The following is a 22,640-nucleotide window of genomic DNA, read 5'->3' on the forward strand; positions in this document are numbered from 1 at the left end:
AGAACCGAGTTCACACTTCCGCCTCGCTATTTCGCTCTTTTTTTCTCTTTCTCTTTTCCCTTTCAACAGACAAGGTATTTTTTCGTCCTTTTCTATTTGTTGAATATCGACACGATGACAAATATTGAAAGAAATGAGATGTTGTATTTCAAGCCTGGTGAATAGATGAAAGATGTAATTTTCAGTCAGTGACAAAGGCATACTCGGAAAATAATCCGAGTTCTCTCAACAGCAGTCGAACCTAAGACCTTATGATTACTAGTTTGGATCCCTCTACCACTGAACAACAGGAGACGGAGACTCGTGGGAACTTGGCCATTAAACTAGGTTCACGTGACAAACATCCTGCATACTGCTAGGGTTTGGATGAGTGGAATATGTGAAAGAAACGAGGGCATCCGTGACAAATATTGACAACTAGGGACGCGCGTCATTTACCCAAAGCATCCTGCTGGAAATTTTAGGTATAAATATTAAATGATTTATCTTGCTCTAACAGTAGATGGATAACGTACAAAATGTACTGGCATTAGCTGGAAAGCCCAAAATGGACAGAAAACGTGCATCTTTTTAACCAGTGATAATTTATGAAACATTCCAAATCAGTGGAACAACGCGGATCATTTGCATTGATTTTTAAACTTGAATTTTCGGGTTTTCGGTGTTAATGATAAGCGACAGAATTTACCGAGCCTTTTTCAAATTAAACCAAATACGGCCTACATGTTTTCCATGATTTTGCATCTGAAATTCTGGGTACACCTTATTTACTTCCTTGAACGTAAAACTTCTGCAGTGGGTTCTGAATTTGCCTAGCCTGAGAATACAGCCGCGTTTGTATTCGTATTAGAGCGTTTGTATTCGCAGGCTAGAATTTGCCGCACAAGTTCCCTTAAGGAGTCTGTTTCTCTCATTTCTCTACGTGGTTAGTACTCAGCAAAAGTGAATTCAAAGTTTTTGTTGGTTCAGTTTGAAGTGTAATTCGGGGTTTATTGTAGAAATTGCCTGCTGGGGCCCAGGAGGTTCCCTTGGGAGATTCTAGATGGGTCTTCATTTGCTAAAGGGGCCAAAGATCTCATGGAGAACACAAAAAGAGACCTCATTTACTCTATATGCTAATTGACCATTACAAACTGCGTCATATTCTCAGAAGAATCGATCCTTTATTTGTCTTCTTGGAAGTAAAGAAAGTGTTTTGATAGATGGGGATTTTTAAATGATTCTCGAAATAAGCCTCGTCAGCATGTGTAAAATTCAATACAATTTCGACTCTAAAATGAGGTTAGAAGGGCCATAGTTAATTTAGGGACTGGTTATGAAACCTTGCCATGAAAACATTGGTGCTGCATTTTATCTTGCAAGGGCCGCGACCGTGCACACTCCTTTGTTTTGAATGTTCATACGACAGTTGAATATCTTAACAGGAACGTTTTTATTGGTCAAATGCTCCAACACTTTTAAAATCGATTGTTGGTTGTGCACGTTCAAGGCAAAAAATGCTAACAAAAACATATGACAAAGACGTTTGTCAGGCTTCATAACAATTGCCTTTTATTAACTATGGTACGGCTAAATGGACATTTTCACTATGGCGTCATTTGATTTCAACCACCAGAATCTTTAATTTTTTGTTTTCTCATGGTCATAAGAGCTATTGTTGTTTGCTGTCCACTGGGATTGGAAAATTTGAATTTGAAAAGGAAAGCGAAATGAATGCTGGTAGTAAGTTGTAGTCAAATGACGCCATCATGAAATTAGGCTATTAACATATATCGAAAAGAATAATAAATCGGACGCCATTTATGGAGAAGGTTTATGTCATAATGCAAAATCAATCATACATGAGTCTGCGGAACACTTCAGGGAATGAAGCAGCCTCATCCCCAGTCGACCTTGGCGCGAAATGGAATGTGACGTCACTTGTTGAGACCCCCCCCCCCCCCCATCGAGTTCGACCCCAAGCCTCCAATAATCCAGCTCGATCCGTTCAATAAGCACGATGAAGCCTGGAAAAAAGGCTGGTAATGGGGATATCAAAATAACAATAAGAAGGCACACATCTTTGCTTCAATATCACTGAACTGTTGAAATTAACAGCGTTCACCTAAAAGTAACAGGGTGTCACTGTAAGGCTTCTTTTTCCTTAAGAACGCAAGTACAAGAAAACTCACAGCAGTCCATACAAACACGGAAACACGCAAGGGCATGCACTGGCTCTGAAAAAGAGCTTTTGAGCCCTGAATTTTCGTCGCTTGCGAAAAGCTAACCTATAGCAGTTGTTCAACATTGCATCACTGAAACGCACATAAGAATGGGAGTGTTTGCCAACCGTCAATTTTTACCAGTGTAAACAGAAACGCAACGGTTGATGAACACGTTTAATAGTGAGAACCGTAATTATTTAAAAATAACCGAGATGTCACATTTCCTCTGATCTCTTTAAAAAGGCTCCCCGTGTAAAGTTTTGTTCAAATTCTTTCATATTTCCCCTACGTGTTAATTTTATTTACGTAAATGCTTGTCACTTGTAGCTGAATTTTCATCATGTGCAAAAGATAAAGTTTTCATGGAGAGGGTTGAGGTTCCGTCTTTATTTTCGGCCACAAACACTTGCCGTCGTCATACTCATTTTCCTGCGATTCTTCAGGAGAGGGAGCCTGTTTGATTGCAATATTCCCTGAAAGCTCATGAAGACTAAACATAACTGGATCATTCTGCTTTTGAGTCTCCAAGCAGTGCTGTCTTTCATGTTGCGTTAGAGTTCCTTTGCGGGTAAAACGCTTGCCACACTCATTGCACCCATGAGGTTTCTCTCCACTGTGTGTTCTTTGATGTCTCTTGAGAGTTCCCGCTTCAGTAAAACATTTTCCACACTCCCTGCATTTAAAAGGTCTCTCTCCCCTGTGTATTCTTACGTGATTCTTCAAACTGCCCGGGGTAGTGAAGACCTTGCCACACTGTTTGCACCCAAGCGGATTCTTTTCGCAACCTTTTCTTCCGTGATTCGCCAAATTTGCTGAGACCATGAAGAGTTTGCCACAATCCTTGCACTCCAATCGCTTCTTTTCCTTGTGTATGTTCACTTTATGGTCGTTGAGATGCCCTTTTTGTCCAAACCTTTTATCACACTTATCGCATTTAAAAGGCCTCTCTCCACTATGGGTCCGTAGATGTCGCCTTAAATAATCCTTATCACCAAAATACTTGTGACATTTTTCGCATTTAAAGGGTTTCTCTCCGGTGTGTGATCTAACGTGTCTAAGAAGACGTCCGCTTTGGCTAAAACACTTATCGCAATGATTGCATTTAAATGACCCCTTCTCTGTGTGAGCTGTTCCCCGCTTCTTCAATATGCCAGGTTCACTGTTGGGCTCCATATGACTTGCCACTTATTGTTATAGACTCATCAGTTGTCACACAGGTATGGTATAAACACTCGGTTGTCAGAATGATATCTTTAGCTCCTGAAAAAGGCAGGAAGCATTGGTATATTTAAACCGAATACAAACGAACGTGCGAAAAACAAATAAACATCAACAAAACACATTTTCAACTGCTGCTGTAATATACACACCACTGGAAAAAAAACTTGTCAGATAAAAGTTTTAAGATGCCATTAAACGATAGGCCAGTTTTACTGTGTACTTCCTATTCCAGCAGTTTTTCATTCTCACAAAGTTTTAGGCTATTATATGTCAAGCCTAATGAGGTTGGGTTTCTTGTTGATTCTCGACCTTGTTCCGAAACATTTTTCCCCTCTTCTGAAAACACAACATTTCCAAATTCTAATTTATTCTGGCGAGTATCTCCAATTAATGTTTGAATGAATAGATGCCTTTACTAACGTCGGTGTTGTGTAGTTGAGGGGGGAGGACCAATCGTGGACACCTAAACATTAAAAGGTTTCCACACGGTAAACACACGGCTCTATTGAAAATCATTGTAAATTAATTGATACCGTGTTTAAATTAAGTTCATCATTATCATCATCATCATCATCATCATCATCATCATCATCATCATATCATCATCATCATTGAAAACAATGAAAGTCCCAGTCGGTCACTGGGTTATGCTAACAGGCAGTTTAACAAGCAGCAGCAGCAGCAGTAGCAGTAGCAGTGGCAGTGGCAGTGGCAGTGGCAGTGGCAGTGGCAGTGGCAGTGGCAGTGGCAGTGGCAGTGGCAGTGGTAGTGGTAGTGGTAGTGGTAGTGGTAGTGGTAGTGCTAGTGGTAGTGGTAGTAGTAGTAGTAGCAGTAACATGAAACTCTGTTGTTCGGTTGCTCATTCTTTTTCCAAAAATGAATATACAGTAATTTGACTAAACCCATGAATGATTACTGTTGAGTTCTATTGATTGCTATTGAGATGCTGTTGAATTCCTTATAAATTTTCAATTTAAGTTTCACATCATTATTGGACTCGCTCCAAATTCCAACTCATCTTTAAACTTATTCTCAGACCAGCCACTCGGCATGCAAGATGGCACGTGAATAGGATATGAAAAATGCTGCAATCTAGTTGGTCCACTATGGTCACGTGCACGGCCAAACGCTCCGCTACCATTGGTTACATAAAACATAAACAAGCTTTACTACTTTGGTAATTCAAGAGATTTGCTTATTTATATATTAGGTAGGATGTAGTCAGTCTTGAGGCTGCCTATTCTTTACTTCAACTAGCAGAATATAGTTACTGACCTTTGCGTCAAATTAAAACGTACAGACACAGCTATCAATGTAGCATAAAATTCGGTGTTGCTGTTGTACAGTGTTTTAATCAATTACTCCATCCCCATAAAATTTTTCATTCCAATCGCCCTACCAACCCATTTTTTTTTTCAAAAAGTATTAAAAGAAAAATGTTATAATTTATTGTCTACTTTAGCTTCCTTTTCTTGGGTGCAGTGGGCACAGTATCATCTGATATATACCAGCAAGCCATAACACGGTTTACTTATTTTACAACCCTCCAATTTATTATCAATGTATGAAACGCACAGACTTTAATGTGAAAACAACTAAGCAGCCAGTAATGGCTGGGAATTAAATACAAGCTGACTAGTTTGCTCGATGTTGTTATGCTATGATTAGATTTAAACAACAAAGACATAAAGATGTGACTTCATTTCTTTCTTTATTTTTTTTTCTAAAAAGAGCTATGGTTATTGTCTGATAACCCCTATCCAATATGTCACATTGGATGTGTTTCATATAAATTTCTATACGAGTGTCTAGTAATAACTGGTGAGAATGCAAACACCATCTATTTATAACAAAGTATTGAACTAGCTTGCACACAAGGCTTAATTGGGGGAATCTTACCACGTGCATTTTTTTTTTCAATATATTCCCCTGCAAGAGCCTCCATTGGAAGCTGGATCAATGAGAACATAAATACAGTCTCTTGTAACTGATCTTGTATCCAGAGTCCTCAGGCTCTTTGGCCAGCGGTTGGTAGCCAGGAGAGACTCTGAGGAACTGGAATTCTATTACCGCAGTAAAACAATGCTGCAAAACTTTCAAAATCAAATTAACTTGGACCATGATTTCCAATACAATTAGAACTATCAATGGTATCTAATGTGGGGGTAGTAGCTTTGCTGTCCATTGTCCAGCAAAATAACCAATGGCAAGAGACAATTCTTTAGGGAAACTTTTTCAATGTGTGTATTGAGTTCCAGAAAATACCCATGCACTGTACCACTCCTCCATCCACATTGAGCTGGGAGGAGGAGGGGGGGGGGGGGGGAGGCTGGGGGTATCATTCCCCTTTTGTAAAATATAATTTGCATGAGGCCTCATCCATTTCTTTTAACTTTTGGGCCGTAGAGATCCCCCCCCCCCCCCCACCCCCCTTTTGTGGGGTGGGAGAGGGGCATGGATATTTGCTGGGTCTACACAATATGAAATTTTTCACAAATTAACCCTGCATATAGATTGGCTTCTGTTTTTGGTTAATGTAAATCATGTCATTGGATGAATCTTTAGTGTTCTAAGGTGAACAACCATTGTATTTTCATTTCTGGTCGAAAATACCAGTTACAATATCACAAGCCTATATGGGGCAAATTATTACATTAATTAAAAGCTACATGAAACAGACAGCAAGGAATATTTGTACTAAAGGAATCAGCCATATTTTCACATAGGATCACTGTTATGACCTATTGTGTGAAAGGAACAAAGTAAACTTGTAAAAGCGAGATATAATGTACTATGTGAAAATATGGTTCACCTACGAGGAATCAAACCTCTGTCTCCCACATTATAGGCAGATTTATATGGCTATTTCATGTATTTCTACTGTGGTTCCCTTGTGGTGTAGCGGTAACCACATCTGCCATGTATGCAAAAGACTGAGGTTTGAGTCCTCGCCAGCAACTCAAATTTTCAGAAAGTATATTTTTTCTTGCAAGCTTTTACACAATGTTGTTAGAGTTAGCATGGTATCAAGCAAATGAAAGCTTCATTTATTAAATGTCGATGCTTAATGGAGTTAACTAATTCTTTCTCGTTCTTTTTTCTTTTCAAAATAAATACACTTTCAATTTTACGATCTTCACCTATAAGCCTGGCAAAATTGATTACATGTGGCATATAATCATTTCACACACGCTCAAGTTGAACTAGTGGGGCATATTCCACCCAGTTATTCCATCTTGCAATTATTTGTTTAGCCTGAATATCAGGCTAATTTTTTTGTGGGGGGGGGGGGGGGGGAAGGGGTGGGTGTTAAACAACGGAAAAGAAAAGCCTGACATGAGTGCTTTGGTTTCTGGAAATTGTAGCGAATCAAAATCACTTCTGACCATGTCAAGCGTCAGATCACTCCTTCATAATGTGAGCTGTTCGCAGGGTTCATTAATGGCTTCTGAAAAGACTACAAGATTTGCCACTGATGATGCTAGATGAATACTCATTAAATTAATTTTCTTCTCTCGCCGGTATCATGTAATCACCCTCTAAGACACCAGTACAAAGGGAGCGGTCAGTGTAAAATGCAGACTGCAGACTGCAGACTGGGGGTAAAATGCAGATTAAATTATAAAGACTATCTTTTTAAAGTTACAGTCAATCCAGGTCATGCGTGAACAGTAATTCCAAGAATGAAATGAACATTCGAATTTCTCTTTGTAATGTCCGACGTGTGAATGAAATGTTGGACATCTCTCTGGAAATCGTTCCGAAAAAGACGCATTAACTGAAAAAAAGATTCAAAATACTTGGGCAACAATTGTTATTCTTGAAATATTCAATTTTTCAATGTAAAGAAAAATTCATAGCTTTATACTGTCAATAAGCTAGGGAAATTTATACGGGAGCTCTGAAATCTCGTTGGCGATTTTGAAAACTGACATGTAAATTTCAAAACTCCGTTCAAATTTCAAAAATATCGTTCACGCGTGACCTGGGTTGACTGTAAAACACTCGAAGTGATTTTGGTCTGTATAGAAAGCTAATAAGTAAGTGTAGAATTCCAAAAAGATATATGTAGCGTTGTTAGCGAAAAAGGAATTTGAGGCTTGCGAAAAGAACTTAGGATTTCATTGCGTGACTTTTGGGGACGGCGCCCTACTTCTTCCAATACTTTCAAAAATTATTTCTCCAAGAATTCGCTTCGAAATAAAGAGAAAAACCGCTCAACAAGATATTTAAATGTTTTAGTTTTGAAAAAAAAAAAATGCATTTGACGATGTGCTTTCGAAATATATCGGTGAATTTTAAAGTGCGCGGATGGATGTACCGTCCGCCGTGAATTAATTACGTTGTAAACAAACCAAGTACAGAAAACTCAAAAATTCGTATCTCGGTAAATATATGTCCTATCGAGCTCATTTTTGTCTCTAAAGAAAGCTGAGTAAATGTAGAATTCAATTATGAAAAGATTTCTGTTGCGCAGATAACGAGGAAGGAATTTAGCGCTTGCGAAAAAATCGTAGAAAATGAAAACAGTTCTCACGGTTTAAAATGAATGAATACTTTCCGGTATACAACCTGCCCAACCGAACAAAATTTAATTTAATTTAGTCTGCATTTTACCCCTGGTCTGCAGTGTTCAGTCTGCATTTTACCCCGAGTCTGCATTTTATCCCCAGTCTGCAGTCTGCATTTTACACTGACCGCATGCCGAAGCGACTCATACCAGTGCGAGTTCACCCCGGTCACTGTACCAGAGAGAGATTTTCATTTCGATGTCAATTAAACGTAGTTCTCGCATAAAATCACTCTCCCGTCCGTAGTCTTTTATCTTTTACATCCAATCCAAGATGGCGTTACAGTCACGTCGGTCGGCATGAAGTCTTGCTTCATGTTAAACACGGTATGAAAACACAAGGTCAAACTAGCCTGGTATGAAACTCAAACCAGTGCGAGTTTTCACATGTAAACACACCCTAGGATACAACATTTTGTAACGTTTCAACATTTCACAAACAGTAAAATAACTCAGAATAACTACATCGTCACTTACACATTGCTGCCGACAATAGTGAGATAATGCAGTTAGTGTTCCGAGTCAACACGGGGCAGCCTGTGCACTGATTTCAAACGATAATTAGTACTGTCAAGTAATACTCGTGAGAAAAATGAAAGATTATTACCTTTGTCACCGTTAAAAAGCCAGGAAAATGAGCTGCAAAACTGAATTTACTGCCGTCAACGACGACAACGCACTACGGCGACCGATAACTGAGCCCACTAGCGTCCAGTCTGTTCGCAGTCATCTAGTTGTCACGCAACGCATCCAATAATTAAAGTCCACAGTCAGGATCACAGCCAGCAATCTTGAATGGCCCTTAACTTAAGCCATAAGGTATTTGCCATGGGTTGTGCCCCGATAAAACACTGCTGCTCGAGTTTTAAACATTACAACTGTAAAATGGTCTATTCGCACTTTTAGACAGCAACTGTTTGTAAGTTCTGGATTTAGTGAGTATTTTTCCCAGTAATATGCTGGTTTTTTTTCATTGGACGTCTTTGCTCAATCGTTCAGTCTCGGAGAATGAAGAAACTTCATACATCGGAAATAATGCCTATGAGTGACAAACGAATTGAAGTCAGCCAAATCTTACCATATGCATGCAGGATGTCTCATGCCTGCTGATCGAAAGTATCGATCTCACACATACACAGGGATATGCTGTGTATTCAATGTGGTAAACTGCGGATATGCCAAATATGCCAAGCTGAGTGAGCGAATGGTCAGTGTCGGTGCTTAATGGACCAAATCGAGCCAAATTAATATGTGGTCCAATACCAACCAAAACAAATGAACTTGGCTACATTCTGTAAGTGTTTGTCACCATTTCTTTCAGAGGATTTTCCTCTTATCAATTCATAGTATTATGGATTTCTTACAGTGGAATAACCAAATACGTATTGGAGGAGACAATGCAGACGGTGTTTAATATCTCTGGATTCATGAACAACCCACGTGCGATTCAGTATATTTAGTGATAATTTTCTTGTTCACAGAGACGTCAGCCACTTCAAGTGGAACTACAAACTACCTTTCTTTCAATTAATCAATGTACATGTTTGTGTGACAAAATTTCTGATTATTTAGTGTTATAATTTTTAGGGTTAACTAACTGTAATAGGCCTTATCACGGCTTTCGACACCATTTTGACGAGTAGGCAAACAGGCTTAAAATAACAGTGTTTGTATGGAAATCCGATGTCAAATAAATTTCATAAAACATCTCTTCTGAAAAATTCATGAATTGGAAACTTTTGGCACTAGCTATAGGAAAAGGATTTTAAGAAAATAAAATTAGAGGGATGTAGCTGTGCCAAAAAACGTCCAGTCGTGCTTTGAACTTCCCATACATTTGCCTGTATAGCGAACCAGCCGTGAAATGCTACTAAAACTAGTCCGCGGGAACAATGCAGGGAAATGTATGGAAAGTTCAAAACAGTGTAGCTAGTTGTCCCATGAACCTAATTTAATGGCCTTAGCTCCCACGAGTCTCCTGTAGCTCAGTGGTAGAGCATCCGAACTAGTAATCGGAAGGTCTTAGGTTCCGGACTCCTGATACAGGAGCACTAGGATTTTTTTCCGAGTATGCCTGTGTCACTTACTAAATAATACATCATTCTTACTTATTCACCAGTCTTAAAATATTCCATCACATTCATTCTATTTATAAAGGTTATATCATGATTACCTAAAGCTTATCTTGATGATGATGGAAACAAATTTCAGGGAGGGATGTACACATATCCTAGTCTAGAATTACGCAGAGCAACGCTGAATAATGTAAAAACAATAAAAATATATACGTACATGCAATGTATAAACTCAAACATGTGCTTTTCACTCACCATTGGTTTCTTGGGTTTATTTATCGTTCAGTGTTGGGAAGCGATGCAATAAGTGTTTTATTCGCGATCGTGGTGAATATTCTTATTATTGATGGGATAAAAATATTAAAAAGTTCAATGGTTTATCGGCTCTCTTTTTATGTTTTAGTGTAGTGCTGATCTAGCTCTGATAATGATAATGTTGTTTTCTCCTGGTGTAAATTTGGTATAAGCAGGTGTTCTGTTTTGGACTGTTTCTCAGGAAATTTATCTTTTCGTCAAGAATGTTTCAGATTGGTTTTTCCTCAATAACAATACATTGTTTACATTTAGTCAAGCCATACTTTACTGTATCTAACCGTAAGTTAACCTTTTGCTGGTATTTGCCTGGAAATGGCCATCCTTCTTGTTTTTATCGTATTTAGTGAAGATATTCGGTGTTTCTTACCGAATTTGTACCAGCCGATATTTTGTCATTAAAGTTAGTTTTCACTGTACGTATTTGAATAATAATAATCTTTAAATCTTTTCATCTGAATGTGACTATCAATGTCAATACTTTTGTTCTGTAACCACGTACTGTGTTTTTTTTTAAGGTAACTGAAACTTGTAAACTCGTACACTGTAATTTAGGGAAACAGGCGTGGACTTGTAGTACCACCTTTGTTCTTGGAAAGTTGTTGTTTTGCAACAACAACACCGGACACTGCTTGAGACTTCAACTTAGTATTCAACAAACTTATGATTGTTAATGTGTAATTTTATCAATACAAATGTTCATATTAGTAATTTTTATATTTTTCCCGTTGCTTTATTTTGGTTGGACATTTCCCAAGAACGTTAATAAAAGAAAACCTTCTCATCAAATAAAGGGAAGGTACCTGTTACAAATTCTAACATCAACCAATCATAGGAAGGCTTACGTTAGCCTACATTAGTAGTTGAGGAGTGTTTGACATTAGGCTGTCAAACTCATTAATTATTCATGTGCTGATGACAAGATCAGCTTCTATCAATTGGGTCAGGTGCATGTATTTTGATAGCCAATGAACATACCGATCAAGACACATTCGATTAGTTCAAAAACTGATCAAGACACTTCTTAAGAAACTTGAATTTTAACCAGTCTTAATACTAAATACAGTATATTTGCATCTAAGCAACGCCGGAAGAGGACAAACCTTCGAATAACAACACACAAAATTCAATTTTCAAAAGAGTGCATTTTAAAATTTTGAACAATGCGGTCTTAAAGCTGTCAATTACCTTTTGTCACTAGAGTCCAGAGGCTTCAAAGCTTTGGATCCATTTTTCTCCTCCAAATAACGCTTGAGGGCACAAATGATACCATAAACAGTCTTGGGAGGGTATCTTCCACCGGACTTTTTAGCTACCTCCATCACGAATTTTGACAACCAATAGTTCAGCGACAGAGTGTCTATTACGGCAATATCTGCGCTCAGAGCGGTAACCTTGTGAAAAGGTTGAAGAGACCACCACAATCTAACACCGGAAATTTAACCTCTCTTAACCTCTGCCATTCGGCAAAATTGCTCACAGCCCACTTGTTTTTATACTTAATTGAAGATGGAACGGCGTCATTCACCAGAACATTTTCTTGAAAAGAAGTTTTACGAACGCGAAATCGTTCTGATCCGGACTAAAACTCTATCACGCGCCGTAATGCTAATCTACCAAAAAACCCCGCCCGCATGGCCGCATATTAAATATTCATTTCGTTTACCACGGATAAGAAACAAACAATAGCCTATTGAGCACGCCTTCTAATTACCTATTCTTCGAAAATAATTCTACTAAATTCTGACACTAGTTTGAGAAGCCAGCTAAAAAACTCGCGCTTCGTTTTTCATCAGGGGTTCCGAACATCTTCGGCGTCGTGCTTTCATCCCTTTCTCGGTGTTTGGAAGCCCTGATGAAACACTCACACTCGCAAGAAGTCCTCCTGAGCATGGAGCCTTCTGTAAGTAGAGCTCTTAAAATAGAACGTAACCATTTGAACAGCAACTGAGTGTGTGTCAAGCGAATCTAACAACTTGTTGGTATAACTGAGCCGATTCCCTTGGTTAGACGCTAAACTTTCATCTAACAATAATGATTAATCGTCGACAAAATAGTATCCAGAAATCCTACATCCTGTATAGGTAGAGTCACACTGTGTCACTCTCGTTTAAGGTTTCTGTTGTGTCAAACAAATGTGACAGCTACACATCTGCTTGCAGCAGTCCACCTTCTGTTAGGAGCCGCTAGTACATTCGAGGCAGTCTTATATAAAGTATAAAGTTTACATCACTGGCCACGTGGTAGAGATTCAGGCAATCACACAAGTATATAAAGTTTACATTCGAGCCAGTCTTAGATGACACATATAAGACTTGCTCGAATGTATCAAATCGTCCGCATCACAGCTATAACTCGCTCATTGCATTTACCAGTTAAAAATGACCACTTAGTGTGTTTTAAGGTGGTCGAACACAGTTTGCGCGCGCTTTACAGATTCTGTTAGTGATGCTATTAAGCGCGTACGTGCTAAGGTTGTGGTAAGCAAATACTATCAATCCCTCGTTTTTATACCAAATGGATCACAAAGGTGAGTTTTGCTCTTAAAATAACTCAATTTCTTGTTTTTGAATCGGTTCTCATTTATCACCGAACAAAGAAAGTGAGTTCACGAAGAGCTAAGCCTTTTTGCACACTTTTCATCTTTGGTGAGGAAACCCAATTAAAAGCCACGCATGCGCATTTGACCAAAAAATTGTGACTGGTTGTTTTAATGGAAATGAACTGTTTTCTAAGGAACCGCTTATTAGAATTTCGTGAAATTTCACAAAACAGTAAAAGCTTAATTCGCCTACAAACAAAAACCAAAAATCTAACAGAGGGTATCTTCAAAAAACATTAAAGTGCAAAACCAACATAACAAGAGATCTCTCTGTTAAAATTACATGAAAGCAGCGTCACTATGTCAGTATTTTGTGAGTTTTTCTGGACACAAAAAATGGAAAAAATCTAACGAGTGCATTTTCTAAAAATTAAGGAAAGCCATTATTTTTGGACGGTTAATAGCTTGCTGCGTTGCCGTGACAACGGTACCTTGCTCATTACGAAGTATCAAAATTTATTCCTTTTTAGTTAATCTTGCACCATGCTAATTTCGGGTACTCAGAAGATAATGTTTACTAACACCTGTATACTGGAAAATTATGTTTTGCCACCTAAATGTGTTTTCAGGGCTTCTCGCAGCTCCCGAAAGCCGTTTTTCTCAGCAGCTGGTCCGCGTGCGGCAAATTGTATTAAGTTATTGGGAAGGTTGCAAAACTTGAACTCAAATTTGAACCATGATTTTAGGAAAGAACTTCGAAAACCTTGTTAAAATTCGCTTGAAAGTCAAGCACGCGCTTACCTGCCTCACCATCTGCCAAGAAGGATAATTATGGATCCTTTCTAAGCAACTCTAGCTCGCTACAAACTTCACACTTCCCCTCCCGACTAGGTGCAGTTTTGTACCAGCCTGGCCGTGCGTTGCGTAACGGAGAGAAAAGTGCCGAATTGAATTGACTTTACTTGAATGCTTTTCCAACTTTTAATTCCGTACAGCCCCATACATTATTTATACATGCATAAATTTCATACTAATCCTCTTACACAAAAAACGAACATGAATAGAATTTGAGTCGCAAAATGTATACATGATAATGCCATTTAGCAAACATGTCAAAAAAAGTTTTAATAAAAAGCATTGGTGCATTATATGTCTTTGCCTTTCTCCGCAAAAAAACAACTTGAAACGACCAAATTCAAGGTTTTGCCGTGGAGAACGTAAAGACAAGGCGCTAAAAGTTTCGATAAACATAAACGCCGTTAGAAAATCTGGAATTAATCCAAGCAAAGTCAATTCATGTGAAAAAAATATATAAATAATAATAAAAAGTCAGTAGGACATTTTCACTTACGGCGTCCAGTTTGACTACAACCACTTGAATCTTTCAGTTTTTTGTTTTCTCCTGCTAATTAGGGTTATTGTCCTTGGCTCTCCACTGGGATTAAAAAAATTCGAATTTGAAAACTTAAAAGAATTGAATGCTGCAAGTTCTAGTCAAATGATGCCATGACCTATTCATATTCTCAAGAGACGTTCCTTGCCGTAGCGCCATGCACCCGGTTAACGCTTCAAACAGCTGCTTCGCTAGGGAACTAATTTTAGCGACTTGTGGATTCAACGGTGTATTAGTGTCTTTCATTTTACCTACGTCTCTTCACGTATATGTAGCGAGAAGCCGGGGATAAGGGGAAATTTCTCATCTCAGTGAAGCCCAACATAGAATTCAATACAGAACGCTTAAACTCATGAAAACGGATATGATAAACTACACTGACAAAGGCAATAACCACTTGCCTACTCATGAAACCATTGTCATCATAAACTGTGTCCTCAATGCTCCACTGATGCTAACCTCCATCATTGGCAATTCTTTGGTACTGGCCGCCGTTTGGAAAACTCCTTCCATTCGTTCAACTTCAATGATTATGCTTTGCAGTCTTGCTGTTTCAGACCTTCTCGTTGGTCTCGTTGTTCAGCCGCTCTATATTGCTGATGAGCTCACGAAAGACTTTTTATTACATCGTGTGTCAGGGATGATAGGATTTTATGTCTGCGGAGTTTCTTTCGGTACAATGACGGCCATAAGTGTGGATCGGTTGATTGCGCTTCATTATCACATGAAATACGCCAATTTAATGACGGAATACCGCGTCAAATTTATAGTAGGAATGATTTGGGTGGTAATATTTTCTTGCTCGGGATTTTACCTTTTTAAGAAATTTTTATTTTATCTGTCAACAGGTATTTTTATTGCTATTTGTCTTGTTATTTGCACATTTTCTTACATCAAAATTTATGGAATAGTTCGCCACCATCAGTTACAAATTCACGTTCAACAACAGGCTGTGAAAAATTTAAATATTGCAAAAAACATACGCATGGCAAGGTTAACAAAAAGTGCAATTAACACTTTTATATTTTACATCTCCATGGTCATATGTTATTTTCCACAAGTAGTTTTATTGAGTTTGTTTGGAACGATATACAAGAATTGGAAAACAGAATGGGTTTTTGCTACTACAATAGTGTACGTGAACTCGTCCGTTAACCCGATTTTATATTGCTGGCGACTACGAGAGCTTAGAGCAGCGGTTTTTCAGATGCTAAAGCAGTTATTATTTAAGCAAACTGAAGAAAACTGTACTTGAGTCAACAAAAATTAACTTCAGGAACGTGCATGTTTACGGATAGAAGAGATCGATAAACGTTCTTCAGCGTTAGTCTTGAAATAAACTAACATTTTTGGAACCTGGTTTTAAGCTGTTCGTTTTATTGTTACTTTAGATCCCCTAACCAAACACGTTATATCGGCATTCTGCTCAATGTTGTCTATGTTTTGTAATGACAATTGCTTTGATTTTTTGTGATGTACTGTAACTTATCCTATGACGATGCTTGACGTTACCGCTCTATTTTGATAGTTAGGAAGTTTAAAAGCAGCTACTACGGCGACGGGCGACGGCAAAAAAACGTTCTAACACAATTATAGAGAATGAATGTGTTTAACAGATGTTGGTATATTTCATCCACAGCCTCAGCAAATCAACGACAAATTAAACGCCCAAATTGAAAGTTTTGAGGACAACTCGAGTATACGTTGGCAAATGTTTCATTCACTTTCTTAAACTTAAGGTCGCGCAGTAGCCTTGCTGTGAATAAATTAATACTTCAACCGAATCCTGTGGTATATGATTTACTCCGAAACCTTCACATTTCTGAATTTCTGAGATTGATTGAGCTGGAAATTTGTAGGGATGCTTGCAGATGTTCCGAAATTCTATTTCCGCGATCGACGAAAACTTAATGGACACAAGGTTGCCGCTTTTTCGACACAGGTGACCATACGAGTGCACTTTCTGAAATCGTCATAATAGGACATTTTTACTATGGCGTCATTTCGCTACAACTACCAGAATCCTTCTGTTTTTTTGTTTTCTCATGCTAATTAGAGCTATTGTTCTTTGCTGTCCACTGGGATTACAAAATTTGAATTTGAAAAGAAAAACGAAACGAATTCTGGGTAATTGTAGGAAAATGACGCTATCCTGAAATTAACAAATCGACGGCAGTTTTCTATGGTCTATACTCTTTTATTAAAAACTGCATCATTGTATAATGCAATTCGAGGGATTTGATTGGCTTAGCGGCCATGGTATATGAGCAATTATACCATGGCCGAGAAATGGCGACCATTAAATTGCCTTCTGGCCGTTCTTGCACAGCGAAATCAGTAAGATCTAGCAATATTTCTCGGTTGTTTTTAATAAAACAATTATTCCACTTGCGCTTGTTGGATATGAGATGATTATAGCCAACTCGGCGCTACGCGCCTCGTTGGCTATCTATCATCTCATATCCAACGCGCGCTCGTGGAATAATTGTTAAATAGACCATAAAATGACGTCAAATAATGTTCAAAACTCAAGTGGAACCACGAGCCGCTGGCGAGTGGTTTCACTGCCAAGTTTTGGACATTTTATGGCGTCATTTTATGGTCTATAAGAGTATAGACCATAGAAAACTGTCGTCGATTTGTTTTTTACAATAACATGGAAAAAGTACGAGCGGAATTGGCTAGTTTTTTCGTTGAGGAAGCGCGCGCGTTACATCTGACGTCATTTTTATTGTCTGTACTCTTATAGACAATAGCTACGAGCCAATTAGCGCGCGGGAATTTGGACAGTTATTGTAAAAATGGCCTATTTATAACAATCTATGAACGTGCAGATCTTTTTTCTTTTTTTTTTTTTTTTTTTTTTTTTTTGGTTGGTTGGTTGTTTCGAGCAGTAGCAATAGAATTATACCCCAGGCAAAAAGATTTTTAGTTATCCGTCAAAAAATATTGCTATGAAACAACAGATCTCAAACGTAAATTCTATAAGTTTTGGAGATGGATTGATTTGTGTCTCAAAATTTCGAAGTCACTCGTAATCAATAACACACCGAAACAGAATGCATCCGAGTATACTCCTTAAATGAATATATACAGACTTAAATATGAGAGAAAGAGTTATGCGGGACCTTCTGAAAGCCGTTCCCTGCAATTCTGATCGTAAATAGCTCGGTCACATTGTTCAAGTTTTGAATGAATTGGAATAATCGTGAAGTAGACTTTGTGATCGGAAGCGCTTTTCACGGGGACTATCCAATTCAAAGAGTGGATAGGTCTATAGTACTCAAAGGGCGCACAAGCGTCGCATATACAACCAATAACAACGATTATCCGTTATCCACGAAATCATTTACTCCAGCTAATACATTTTATCCGCTCAAAATTTCGGCCACATTGTACAAGTAAATTGAGCTGGAACAATCGCGAAGTAGTTCAAGTAACGTAAACATGTGCTTTTGCTGAGTGATGTTTTCGTTGGTGGTGTTCTCTTCGTTGCTAAGTTACCTAATATGCTAACCAAAAGCAAATTAGCAACCGAAACAGATGGTCCAGCTGACTCCAGTTGTACAAAAAGTGGATATTAAGCTTATCCAGCAAATAACCCCCTCTCCAGCTGATAAAAAGAGTGTTCTTAATGATATATTCGCTGGAAAGCGATTTATCCAACGAATAAAGTCATCCGCTCCTTAACCAATCGAGGCTTGTTAATTTTAACAGAGCTCTTTGTTTAAGTTGAACGCGAAAGCTTGCCATTCACTTATTTGAAAAGGAGACGGCCGTAAAACTTAATACATTCTGCAGTTATTTATCTGTCAAATCCAAGATGCCCATCCCTTTCCCCGAAAATCCCCGGGCATTTGACATTTTTGAAAAATTTTGGTCAAATTTCCGACTGTCTTTCAAACCATTTTATTATTAAAATATTCAAATTGTAGAAAGTCCAACTGTTACGTGCCTTAAATGTAAACTTTGCGTCAGTAAATATAGGATAAAGAAACAGTAAATAACCAATTGAAATAAGTTTAGATTGAAAACACAACCGTAAAGGATAACCTACAACGAAACGAAGAATAGGTGAAGTATGGCCCTTTATCTCCATGTCGCTTCGAAACGCTCTTTCAAGCTCTAAAGTAATCGCAAATGGTGATATCCTATTAATAACACATTAAAAATAATGTATAAAAAACTCTTATGGTAGCTAATCCACGCTTATATTTTTTATATATATACAGAGACAAAGAGACATCATTTCACATTGCCTGACATTGCCTTTTTCTCAGTAGTGCAGCTTTCAAATTTAATATTTAAACTGTTGCGCGCTTTAAATGCAAACTTTTTGTCAATATTTAAACCATCAATATTGAATAAATAATCATTGCAAAAAGCCAAATTCCCGACCGGGCGGGCTGCAGTTCGCGTCAAATTCCCCGGCATACGGAAGTAACCTCAAATCAAATGCCCGGGAAATACCCGGGTTAGGGGGAGGGGGGTGTGCGATCTTGGATATCACTGATACATAATTCTCACCGATACAACTCTACGTCACGTTTAGCTTTTTTTTTTTCTTTTTCAAGAAGAAATTTATACGCTACCTTACAGGCGTTGTGGTATTACTAATGCACCTTAAATCTCCGAAGCTAGCATCGTGGCATTAGTTCAGGGTACACAGTCCCCATTTTTCCCAGTTGCTGTTGTGCTGTTTTGGTTTGTTCTTAATGTACCTAGATGCGATGTTGTCCATCATTTTTGTTATTTTATCCTGCCGAGTAAGCTTGCCTTTATTGCAGGAACTTTCCTCTTCAATTATTAAATCCACTGTTTAATGTAAAAGAATATGCTAATGCCTGGAGTTTTAATCATAAGCCAGTACAATTATTCAAGCCAACCCTTTTATCAATTGAATCACACAGAGCGCGTATTAAATAACACCAATCAACTGCTTGAAACAGCTGCTCCGCTAGTAAGTTAATTAACTTTGTGGTGAATTTCACGCTCCATATTAGTATCAACCATTTCAAACGGCCCAACAAAGAAACAGTACAGAACTCATAGACTTCTAAAATATTAATATGATTAACCACACGGACGAAGGCAATAACGACTCGCCTACTCATGAAACCATTGTCATCATAAACTGTGTCCTCAATGCTCCACTGATGCTAACCTCCATCATTGGCAATTCCTTGGTACTGGCCGCCGTTTGGAAAACTCCTTCCATACGCTCAACTTCAATGATTATGCTTTGCAGCCTTGCTGTGTCAGATCTTCTCGTTGGTTTCGTTGTTCAGCCGCTCTATATTGCTGATGAACTCACCAAAGACCTTTTATTATATCGTGTGTCAGGGATGATAGGATTTTATGTGTGTGGAGTTTCTTTCGGTACAATGACGGCCATAAGTGTGGATCGGTTGATAGCTCTTCATTATCACATGAGATACGCCAGTTTAATGAGCGAATGCCGCGTCAAATTTATAGTAGGTATGATTTGGGTGGTAATATTTCCTTTTTTGGGACTACACCTTTGGAATATATTTACATTTCATCTGGTAGCGGGCATCTTTATTGCGGTGTGTCTTGTCATTTGTACATTTACTTACATCAAAATTTATGGAATTGTTCGACACCATCAGATCCAGATTCACGTTCAGCAACAGGCCGTGGGAAATTCAGATATTGGAAACAACATACTCATGGCTCGGTTGAAAAAAAGTGCAATAAACACTTTTATATTTTATATCTTTATGGTCATATGTTATTTTCCACAAGTTATTTTACTGAGTTTGTTTGGAACAATATACAAGAATTGGAAAACAGAATGGAGTTTTGCGGTAACAGTAGTACACATGAACTCGTCGTTTAACCCAGTGTTATATTGCTGGCGACTACGTGAGCTTAGAGCAGCAGTTTTTCAGATTGTAAAGCAGTTGTTATGTAAGCAAACTGAAGAAAACTGTGCCTAGGGCTTCAATAGAGATACGTAAAAGGACTAAAATGCAGCAGGAGTAATATGATATTAAGTATGTTTAAGTATATATTAAGTATTATATTTACTTTCAGGTTTTGCGTTAGCTTAGATTTCGAAAGAACAAGCAACATATATAAGTTTATGCTTTGTAATTGCTATCACTTTTTTCCATTTGTGGTGATGCACTTATCTTGTTTATGTTAACGGATGAGGCCGAGTAGAATTAAGGACTTTGTTAGGTAAGAACTTTATTAAGGACTTATTTTTACTCGTATTTTCAGAGTTTTTACAAATTTTACAAGTTGCGAAAGCTTGAAAATGTAAATGAAAATGAATCCTTAGTTATATATGAAGGCTCATTGAGATTGAATGTCTATCACATCAAGAGCAAAATTTCCTTAGAGCTATCGAGGCACTTCGTAAAACAGTTATATCCCCTGAGAGAAACACTCACTTGAGGAAAACAAACAAACAATTTTCCTGTCTCTAAGCATACGAAACAGACAAAACGAGAAAAGTTGATTGCTATATACATGTAAATAAGAGAAAATAAAATATTACTTCATGAGCAAACTAACAACGACTAAACCAAATGTTATGGATCAATAACTTGATTCATCCACGCTGTGACGCTTTTTACCGCTTAAAAAGGTGGGTGCAGAGTTAAGAAGGAACTTGGAGCCAATGCGAAAATTTTTTCCAATGTATTTGATCTGCTCCTTCTGCCCATCAAACGGTTATCGTTCACTGGAAGAAGCTGTAGCGAGGTGAAAGCACTTGGTTGCCGTGAATGATTTTAGTGTTTGAAACAAATCCGATACAAATTTTTAGATTTTAACACAGATAATCTTTTGCTGTTTTGTTGTAAGACACGAAAATTCACCTTTATGGATTTCCTTTATAGCGGTGGCACTTGTTCTTAGTGCCGATTTTTGCCAAAAACAACCAGGCTTAAAAAGTCAAACTCAGTACAACCTGAAAAACGCGTTGTTGTTGGCCACAAAATGAAGAAACCAACTAAATGTAGAAATGGGAGGCTCAGCCAATTAGGAGTAAGTATTTTCGCCTCTCGACCAATCACGAGTGGGTAAATTTTCCCTCGTCGGTGAAAGAAAAATAACGAAAAATACCCTTTATGTCGACCAATCAGCATTCAGTAATTTTGCCCTCTTTATTATATTACATAACTAACAGCGATTTTTCTACCCTAAGCCAATTGGCTGCGGAGGGCTAGAAGAGGAGGTTTCCAGCGAATGCACGCTGTAGAGCAAGGTAATGTAGAAAACACTCACTTTCTTCGGATCTGCACCAGTCACGGTGGGGAGTTCCAAAGTATTGCAAACACATGCATTGACAATTTCGCTGTTTTCACCTTATTCACCTCTGAGGACAGTCCTCGCTTTCGTGTTCCTCTGTGATTAAGCGGCAACCCATCGATATCTGCCCTGATATCCGGCTAAACTAGCTCTTTTAACCCTTTCACTGCCAAATTTCTTGGTCTCTCTGGACAATTATCTCGATGTAGATGACCAAAACGGATTTAGTTGTCCTATATGAAGATCTCCTTTGAAATGTTCGCTGCTCTGCAATAACGAGGACTCAAGTTTTTTTGTGACGTCACCTATTTGAACCGTTGTTGTTTTGCTCGCGAGCACAAACACATTCTAATCGGTAAGTTGTCGGTTTATAAGTGTAATTTGGGGCCATTTTGCACTGCAGAAGCTCCCAGGCTTGCATCATAAAGCTGGAATGGAGAGTAGAGGCAATCCTCTGAAAGAATCCAGAGGTGAGAGATGATTTCATAGCGACTGGGACGCCAAAAGTGTTCGTATCGAGTCATGGTGGCTCACGAGTGAAGTTGTCTCTCTGGCCGTTCTGTGGGTGGATTCTCGAACCTACCTGGGCAATTTGGGGGGAGATTTGACTTGCAAAGAAAACGATGTGTGCGATACTTTGCCAGTAGGACCGGGTGGCTTGACACTTATAAAAAAAAAAAACTACAGAATTAAGATGGCGGGACCTCCATTTCGTCGTTGTATCGAAATTACCCAGAATGCAACTCGGACGGCAAAGGGGAAATCACGGGCTTTGAAAAGTGGCTCGAATCAAATGGCTGATATTCGAACAGCTGTACGCGTGAGAGGCAAAATTGGAGATAAATGCTTAGTCATGAGACTAAGGTTTGCTGTCATGAAGGAATTTTGGTTTTAAAATGAGATTTTGAATTAAAAAATTGGAAGCAAAGATGTGTGTTTTTCAGCTTTGTCGATGCCGCAGAAAACGGGCATTTTTGGTTTTGCTTGAAAATAAATGTTGATATGGAACGGCAAACGGAAGATAAACTCAGTTTATTTGCTC

At 38.4% G+C, this 22,640-nt stretch overlaps 3 protein-coding genes and 1 long non-coding RNA gene across 4 annotated transcripts; 3 read left to right on the forward strand and 1 right to left on the reverse strand.

The window, feature by feature from the left end:
* Positions 1 to 1,125: 1,125 nt before the first annotated feature.
* Positions 1,126 to 8,693, reverse strand: LOC146473988 (uncharacterized). The gene is made up of 2 exons (XM_085118023.1): positions 8,603 to 8,693; positions 1,126 to 3,464 (listed from the first exon to the last, which is right to left on the reverse strand). The coding sequence occupies exon 2, from the start codon at positions 3,375 to 3,377 to the stop codon at positions 2,565 to 2,567; it is 813 nt and encodes a 270-aa protein (XP_084974149.1). The 5' UTR covers positions 3,378 to 3,464; positions 8,603 to 8,693; the 3' UTR covers positions 1,126 to 2,564.
* A 5,988-nt stretch (positions 8,694 to 14,681) lies between these two features.
* LOC146473989 (melanocortin receptor 4-like) lies at positions 14,682 to 15,572 on the forward strand. Its single transcript, XM_085117687.1, has one exon. The coding sequence runs from the start codon at positions 14,682 to 14,684 to the stop codon at positions 15,570 to 15,572; it is 891 nt and encodes a 296-aa protein (XP_084973813.1).
* A 3,789-nt stretch (positions 15,573 to 19,361) lies between these two features.
* Positions 19,362 to 20,277, forward strand: LOC146473990 (melanocortin receptor 4-like). Its single transcript, XM_085117688.1, has one exon. It carries the CDS (start codon positions 19,387 to 19,389, stop codon positions 20,275 to 20,277), a length of 891 nt encoding a protein of 296 aa, XP_084973814.1. The 5' UTR covers positions 19,362 to 19,386.
* A 1,479-nt stretch (positions 20,278 to 21,756) lies between these two features.
* LOC146473991 (uncharacterized) lies at positions 21,757 to 22,526 on the forward strand. Its single transcript, XR_014866268.1, has 2 exons — positions 21,757 to 22,251; positions 22,293 to 22,526. It is a non-coding gene; the product is annotated as an uncharacterized LOC146473991 (long non-coding RNA).
* The last annotated feature ends 114 nt before the right edge of the window (positions 22,527 to 22,640 follow it).

Source organism: Pavona decussata, unplaced genomic scaffold (assembly GCF_977016875.1).
Source record: "Pavona decussata unplaced genomic scaffold, jaPavDecu1.1 SCAFFOLD_92, whole genome shotgun sequence".
NCBI lineage: Eukaryota > Metazoa > Cnidaria > Anthozoa > Scleractinia > Agariciidae > Pavona > Pavona decussata.